Below are 8,400 nucleotides of genomic sequence, written 5' to 3' on the forward strand. Positions count from 1 at the left end.
ACTTCCTGCCCTTTGGGCAAGGGGCTGGACTCGATGATCTCCCGAGGTCCCTTCCAGCCCTGATGTCTATGAAATCTATGAAAATCTGTTATCCTCTCTTGTAGTCCTTCTGTCCTCTGGCACAGAGATCCATCACCATTTTTCTAGTCACCTCTTGGGATCACATTAGGACCCTGTGCCTTCATGCCTAACTTATTTCTCTTCTAAAAGTAGGAGTTCACTGTGTTCAGGCCTGCTGATGTTAGTGGGGCAGGAGCCAGTTTCTGTGGCTGTGAAAATCCAGATGCAGGAGTGACATGATGAAGGCAGACTTTATTTCCATTTAATGTTTTTATAGTCCCATAGTTACTTGAGTAAAGCTATAAAATGTGGCTCAAGTGTAACTGAGGCAGTCCCACTGTGCTAGAGACCCATGAGAGAGCAGTTGCTTGCTCTGATGTACTCTGCATGGCACACAAAGGAAGGAGACCAGAACCACTGCAGCATCTCCCAGTAGCTTTGTTATTTTGTATTGCATGGAATGAACGCCTGAGAAAAATCAGATGCAACCATCCTGTAGTGAAGGGGAGGTGAGAGAGGTAAAGTAAAGTGAAATGGTGCCGGGAAGATGTACAAACCCAGAAAGGAATGACTGTAACCAGTGTAACAGAGGAGTGTGACACAGTTTCTACACCAGTACCCCAAACAAGAGAAGGTGCAAGAATGGTATTTCTTGATAATCTGGAATCATAAGAGATGTCTCAAGAGTGACCAGGAAAACAGGGAGAGGATGGCAATGGTAGCATCATGTTATGGAGCAACCTGTCAGCAACTGCTGTCTTAATGTGGGTGTGTGGGTGTTCTCTACTCTGACACTATTCCTATTGGACTTTCATTCCCTGGGGCAGGAGGTGGTGCTGTAAAGGAGGGAGATGAAGAGAAGCAGAGGTAGTCTACCTACTGGCCCAACAGGCTGCTCTTAAGTGGGGGGCTGGGGTACAGAGGGCAGGGATCCCATGCATGGGTGTCTCCTTGGGTTACAGATTGCCCTAATAATGCTGTGCTGAATCCCACTTCTGCTGCTGAAGATAGGGCTTCATCTCTCATCCTTTATGTAGGTAGGCAAAGGTGTGCAGAGCTGTGAAGGTGAGGTGAGAAGCTTAACAATGGCAGGTTACCCTGTGTAGTACTGCAGATACCATTTTCCATACACTCATCCTTTTTTATTTGTGTAGGGAGCTTTTGGCAGGACCCCTCTTTATCGTGCTGCTTTTGGGGGTCACCTGGCTGCAGTGGAGATGCTTCTTCCATATGGAGCAGACCCCAGAATTTATGTTGATGATGGCAACACACCTGAACAGGTAGAAGCAGTTCTTAATGTTTTCTTTCCCCTTACATCAGAGGTGCTCAACCTGTGGCCCATAGGCCAGATGTGGCCTGCAAAGGCCCATGGGGCTCCCCATGTGTTGGGAAATTTGGTGGCAGGAGAGCAGTGGCAAGTAATACTGCCACCTTTCTTCGTTGCCAAATTCCCATGCCCTGGATTGGGGCTGGGACATGCCTCCCACTCCCCCCCACAGCTGGATCATGGCTGGGTCATGCCTTCCTCCCCTGCCTCATATGGCCAGATCAGGACTGGGCTGTTCCCCAACCCCCCGACATGCTGAATTGGGCCTTCCACCCCAATCTGGCCCATGGACAGATTAAGCACCCTCTATTCAGCCTAAGTGGGGGAAAATGACTGGGCACTGCTACCTTACATCACCATTCTTCACTTATTGTGCTTTTTCCCGTTGCTGTGTGCGGACCTATACAAAAAGGATGAGAAATTAACTGGCAGTACAAGGAGAAATGCAGTGCTGTCCCTATTTATAGAGCTGTCAGTTACTCATAATAAAATTGAAGAAATGGAAAAATACACCCTCCTTTCTCTAGTGTTAGCTCTAGTAATCAGAGGAGTGACAGGATCAAGTACAACATTTTCAATCAGGAACAGGACTTGATAGTTGAGTCTTGTGTGCCTTTTATTTTCAGTGTAGTTGTTAGAATTATGTGAGCAGAGGCTGATCAGTAGTCACTTTTGTACTGCAGTAATGGATTGTTTTAGCTATCAGGTAGGGATATGTCAACCCATCTATTTCATTCACAAATGAAAAGAAAACAGTGTTGATAGGAAAGACCCTCAGGATAGAAATAAGGAGAATACACAGGTCTAGTGATCCCTGTGTTATGGCTTTTTGTATTACTGTACCACAAAGCTAAGCGTAAGACAAGAAACAGCAGGTGAAGACAGATGGACAGACAGGTAGGGGAGCACAGAAGGAACAAATACTGGTCAACATGATGGGCAGTGTCCTCAGTATACCGGTGGCCTACTGGCTGTTGATTTTTTTTTAAACATCGCAGCAAAGGGTTTTTAGTGAGATATTTGAAAAAGGAAAAGGAGGTCAGTTTACTAATGTCTGTGAGCTGCTGCTTCTGGATATGGGGGGCAGCAGGGGAGAAAGCCCAGAGTATCTGTAGATCTGATGAGTGAGCAGTGAAGTCTAGTGCTGCCATACTGAATTAGAGCTGGCCTTGAAAGTGAAGACGTGCAGCTTCTATTAGATGTGATAGAGCTGGGAGAGCCAATGGCAAGAAGGATGACATGGTCAAAAGGACAGGTTAGGATAATGATCTTTGCCACAGCACTCTAGATAGCTCCTGTAATTCCAGTCCCTTTTCTTTCCTTGCTCCCATTTGGAGACAGGTTCCCAGCACTTGTGCTGAGTTGGGGCTCGTATTCCTGCCCTAATGCTTGGTGCATGTGCAGCTGAAGCATGGTGTTGTGTTCCTCACTGTGGTAGAGTGTGCCTATGTTGCTGAGCTGGGGGTTGTCTTCAGCCTTGCCATTTACTGTTCATGCTTGTGAGATGAGAGAATAGAGGGTCAGTCCCAGCCATTGCTCACTGGTCTTGCCAACTGAAAGGTGCTCGTATGTCCAATAGGTTGCTTCTTTGGACAGCTTGGTCGCCATCTTTCAATCCTGGGATATCGGCTTGACAGAACTGATGCTGCAGAAGATGGAGTCAGAGCAGCAGAGAAGAGCTTTGCAGGAAAAGAAGCTGAAAGATGCTGAAACTCACCGGTGAGACGTGTACTCCAACCCAGTCAGGAGAGGGAGGACAGGAAGATACAGCCATTGCAGTGTTTCCCACTCCATCCTTGTGATGGTTCTACAGCAATCCTGCAAACCCTGTGTTATACCAGGATTTTTTGCCTTTGACTGGCGTATGGTGTTTCACAACTTGGCTTAATGAGACGGAGAAGGCAAAAAGGGAAAGATAAGAGAGAGACAGAAGCAGTAAGATAAAAAGGGGTGAAAGGAGGAACCCCAGGTTTGAGTCCCAGATATTCTCAAGAGCCCATTGATGCCCTGGAGGTGGTGATATCATTGGTTTCCTCTTTCCTTCCCTGTCTGGTCAGGACATCCTTTAGAATTGGGGTGGGAATCCAGAGACTGCTGCAGTGTTCCCCAGCATGAGGGCTTGCAGGACTGAAGTGCATGTTCTTCCTGCAGAATGAATGAGGAGGTGGAGCAGCTGGTGAAGGAGCAGGAGAAGTGTAACAAGGAGGTCAGTTCTGTGCTTGTATTGGACAACCCTCCTAGGTGTCAGTAGTCTTCCATTTCCAGTCCTCCCAGTCAGGCAGCAGGTGACGTCTACCCAAGTGCCCAACTATCTGGCTCACTTGGTCCCTGACAGAATTGGGGTAGAGTTGATGCCACTTTGATGCTGATCTCTTGAACTACAGCTTTTGGAGCTGCCAGCAAGTGGTCAAGGAGATGCGCAGAAGTGGCTAGTCTTTGTCATTGGTAGGAGACTGGTTTGTCCTGCAGAGAGAAAACCCAGATGTGTAGCTATTGCCTCTGCAAGAGAAGGAACTGAGGGGGAGTGTCCTGTATCCCTCACAGTGCATGTTCAGTACAAAGTCATCCTTGCTTCAGTTGTACCCGCACAGACAGGGCCAGCCCACCTACCCTCCTACTCTTTAGCCCATTTGACCTTTTGCTGTTCCAGCTAGGCAGCCCCAGTTTCATGTCCTGACCCCAGAGGGTTATTCCCTCTGTGGCAGAAAAGTCCCAACCTTCCCTGGAGCATAGGAAGATGGAATTTCCCATCTCCCAAAGTGGTGGAGGCTGTGCTTTCCCACCCTGATAGGCCTAGTTTCAATCTGTAACAGATGTTACGGATATTATGTTAGATTATCTTTCCCATCTGTCTCCTCTTTCTCCCTAGCAGCTGCAGCAGGCATACCTTGAACTAAACAGGAGGATCACAGAGCATGACAAATGTCAGAGAAAGCAGATGGGCAACAGAGAGGTAACCCTGCAGGTGAGGCTTCCTACTTTCTCTGTCCTTTTAGGCTTTAGAGAAGGGTACAACACAGAGGCTCCAGGTACCTTTCCTCTATTAGCTCCAAGGAGGAGGAGGCAGGTTTATGAGTTTCATGCTGCCTCTTGGGAAGGTCTGTCCTTTTGGTTTCCATTGCCTCATTTACCGCCATTACTGTCAATGTTCCCTTTCTTCCAGTTGCTAGTTGTTTATTTTTATAGCTATCTCCTTCTTCCATAAGCCAGATGGTTTTCTTTAAACAAGGTTGCCTTTTTTCCCCTCAGTTGTGGACGTGTGGCTTTTTGAGTATCTAAAGATTGTTCTCTAGTAATTCCTAATTATCATTCACAGTTTCTGTTTAAATTCTGTTTTCTAAATGATTGGCTCATAATTGTTTTCAGCTTTGTGAATGTGGCCCTTTCAAAGCCCCAGGTGCAGATCCAGGATTTGGAAAATGGTCATGCAGGAGCAGCCACTCCTGCTGCAGGGGTGCCTGCATCCCAGCTTCCAGACCAGCCTCTTCCCTCCACAATCCTATGGTGTGGGCAGACCGCACTGCTGGAGCCTCTAGGAACTTCTGTAAAGTCCCTAAAGTAGGAAATATTTCCTCTCTTCCTCTCCATGTTCAGAGATGCATCCCCTTCTGCCATGCCCTCCCCCAGCAGGAAATACAGCAGGTCTGGGAGGAGAAGGGGCCTGTCTCTGAGCATGGAGGGGAAGGAGGAGGGTTCTTACATGCTTTGGGGACTTAAAAAAACTTCCCAGAGGCTCCTGGGATGTGATCCAATCTGAAAGGGGAGGCAGCTGTTCTACTGCATCATCTCTGGATCTGTTTGTCTGTGTGTACGTACATAGTTGGTTTGAACTTTATTCTTTTTGTACATAAAGAATGTGATCAAGGTCCAGTGACCTGGATCTAAAGATTATTGGTAACTTAGTTGTATCAGTTCTGTTTAGCTGTCAAGACAAAACCTAATGAAGATTTTCCCTGTGTTGGATCCAATGGAGTCAAGAAATTTTGGAGTTAAGAAATTGTTCTCTTTAATACTGAGAAATTCCAAAGTTGCTGTAGTACTGATGACATGAGACTTCCCACATGCCTCGCTCAGGTTGAAGTCCCCTGTAAAAAGATAGTTTCTTCCTACACACTGTAGAGAGGTGTTTAGCAGCCAGTCCTGTTCTCTAGTGTGCTCTGTAACCCAAGCTATAAGTGGTAGCTACCCCTTCAGGCTTCAGAGTCCAAGGCAGTCAGCCATTATGCTAGGCATGCTGTTCCCTTGTGTGCCATTACCTAAAGCTGTGGTTCTCAACCTTTTTAGAGTCTGGGCAGCCTGTTTGAATTTTGTGGCATCCCAGTTGAGATCCACTGTTGTACTGCATCAGGCCTTGTAGAGTGTCAAGCCATTTCTCAGTCCAAGCCTTACTTTCCGTGTTCTGCATACAAAGGCATACATCACAGTACCTTTGAAATTGGAGGCGCAAGCTTTGTTGTTTTACAATAGAGCTATGCAGCTCTGTGTTTTGTTAGTAAAAATAATCCATAAAACATAGGATCATGTTTCATAGAATCATAGAAAGAAGGACTGGAAGGGATCTGTAAGATCATCAAGTCCAGTACCCTGCCATGGTTTGTAATTATATAGCTACAAACTTTTTTGACACTGAGATTTCAAAGCTGCAGTGCTAGTACAAGCCAGTCATTTACATACATCCACTCGGACCAAAATCATGCTGTGGTCAAGTGACTGCACGCACTGAGAACTAAACTCTTTATGTAATGGGTTTCTTCCATGGATAACTTTGCTGTTTTTAAAAATATATGTTAAAAGGGCAAAACAAGAGACAGGAGTCCCCCTCCCACACCCATGCTATCTGAATTAGTGGTTCTCACCAGGGTGCTTCTGCCACAGCCAGGTGGAACTACAAATCCAGATTGGGAAGGGGCTGTGACAGGAGTATGTGCTCTTGTGGCCTTTTCTGAGACACCTCTGCATAGTGTCTCCAGGAAATAGAAGTGTGCAGAGCAGGTGGAACTGCCCTGAGCACCTCTGCTTTCAGGATGCATGTCAGAGCCAAACTGAGAAGTGGCTGCAGCAGAACAGTATGCTTGCCTCCTTACCTGATGCAGGAAGGTGTTCCACTTCTGTTGGGCTCTGATGTTCCTCCTGAAAACAGGTGCATGGGGCTGTTTGCTCCATGGCAGCAGCAGCCTGGAGTTGGATGCCCTTGCTATGAGGTAGGACTGCCCATGCACAACCATTTTCAGGATTCCAAACAGGTGAAGCATCTCAGCAGACTTCAGTAATATCAACTACATCGGACTTTTGCTCACAAATGAATAGTTTCAGTTCCTCTGACTTATTCCCTGCCTCCCAGCATTGGTGTGCTACTAGGCATTGCTTAGGCTATTTAAAGAATTTCCTCTCTTCCTCCTCCTTTGTGTCTTGGTTGATTTTTTGTGCTCAGTTAATACCCATTTGCTGTCTGCTTCTACCTTCTTTTGTTATTAGTTCCGTGTTCTCCTGACTGTGCTAGCCAGCCTGATTGACTTTATTTCGTCTGAGGGGGAGATCATCCAAGCTGTACATGCTCTCTAATTATCGACAGTGACCAGAGCTCCACAAAAGCAAACGTCTCTGCCATACTTTGTTTGACCTCACTGGCTCACTGCTTTCTTCCACAGTAACTCTGGTACTGGAAGTATCAAATCCCTTCGTGGCAAATGTAGAGGCTACAGCTTGGATTTTAATTGAGGTAGCTGCTCAGATTATAGATAAAAGCAAATCTCTTCCCCCTCTCCCATACATATGTGTAGATTACCTGAAGTATTCTAGTGCAGGGGTTTTCAACCTTTTTGGGTCTGTGTACCCCCCAGCAGCTGGATGCGGAGCAGGGGGGTGCTGCGTGGCCAGATGCCAAGTGGTGGCAGCCTCCATGTGCGACCTTTCCCCGCCCCCCACATTTGGCTGGGCGGGTGGCTCCTAGGGCCTTCTCAAGTACCCCTGTTGACAACCCCCATTCTAGTACAATTCAGCAGGATAACAGATTTGGAAACATGGACAGGATTGCAGGGGTTGCCTAGTCCAACCTTCTGCACTAATACAGGATCAAACCATCCTAAGAAATGCCAGTCCAGCTTCTTTTTGAAAACCTGCAATGAAGGAGTGTCCATAACTTTCCTACGAAGCTCATTGTTTCATCCTCTGCTCTTACTCTTAAGAGTCTTTTTATCCCTTGAATTTGCCCTTGGAGGACTAGGCTGCAATCAGACCTAGACAGGTTACAGGGGTGAGCAGATGAAAACAGGATGGATTTTAACACTGCCAAGTGCAAGGTGCTGCATCTGGGGAGGAAGAACTAGCAGCAGACCTACAGGCTGGGGAACTCCCTTCTCATCACTTCAAGGGCAGAAAAGGATCTTGGAATCATTATTGATGCCAAAATGAAAATGGGCCATCAGTGTGGGGGTCCAGTCAGGAAGGCCAACCGCACCTTGTGCATCTGCAGATGCATCTTGAGCAGGTCCAGGGAGGTGATCCTTCCCCTCTACGCGGCACTGGTCAGGCCGCAGCTGGAGTACTGCATCCAGTTCTGGGGACTGCACTTCAGGAGGGATGTGGACAACACAGAGAGGGTCCAGAGGAGGGCCATTTGCATGGTCAGGAGGCAGCAGGGCAGGCCATATGAGGAGAGGCTACAGGACCTGAACCTGTTCAGCCTGCACAAGAGAAGGCTGAGGGGGAATCTGGTGGCCATCTATAAACTTACTAAGGGAGACCTGCGGGGAATGGGAGAGTCCCTGTTCCCCCCAGCACTCCCAGGAGTGACTAGAAATAACAGTCATAAGCTGGCAGAGGGTAGACATCAGGAGGCGCTACTTCACTGTCAGGGAGGCTAGGATCTGGAACCAACTTCCAAGTGAAGTGGTGCTTGCTCCTACCCCGGGGGTTTCATAGTTTCATAGACATTAGGGCTGGAAGGGACCTCGGGAGATCATCGAGTCCAGCCCCCTGCCCAAAGGGCAGGAAGTCAGCTGGGGTCATAGGAT

General features: G+C 47.5%; 1 protein-coding gene across 2 annotated transcripts in view; it reads left to right on the top strand.

Annotated features, from left to right (window-relative positions):
• Positions 1 to 8,400, top strand: part of LOC109322685 (putative IQ motif and ankyrin repeat domain-containing protein) — an 81,867-nt gene that overhangs the window by 53,907 nt on the left and 19,560 nt on the right. For both annotated transcript variants that reach the window (XM_019553774.1, XM_019553781.1), the window contains 4 exons: positions 1,215 to 1,340; positions 2,967 to 3,106; positions 3,539 to 3,593; positions 4,260 to 4,352. In XM_019553774.1, coding sequence (XP_019409319.1) covers positions 1,215 to 1,340; positions 2,967 to 3,106; positions 3,539 to 3,593; positions 4,260 to 4,352 — 414 coding nt within the window. The remainder of the gene's footprint in view (positions 1 to 1,214; positions 1,341 to 2,966; positions 3,107 to 3,538; positions 3,594 to 4,259; positions 4,353 to 8,400) is intronic.

Source organism: Crocodylus porosus, unplaced genomic scaffold (genome assembly GCF_001723895.1).
Source record: "Crocodylus porosus isolate Cpor-Errol unplaced genomic scaffold, CroPor_comp1, whole genome shotgun sequence".
NCBI lineage: Eukaryota > Metazoa > Chordata > Crocodylia > Crocodylidae > Crocodylus > Crocodylus porosus.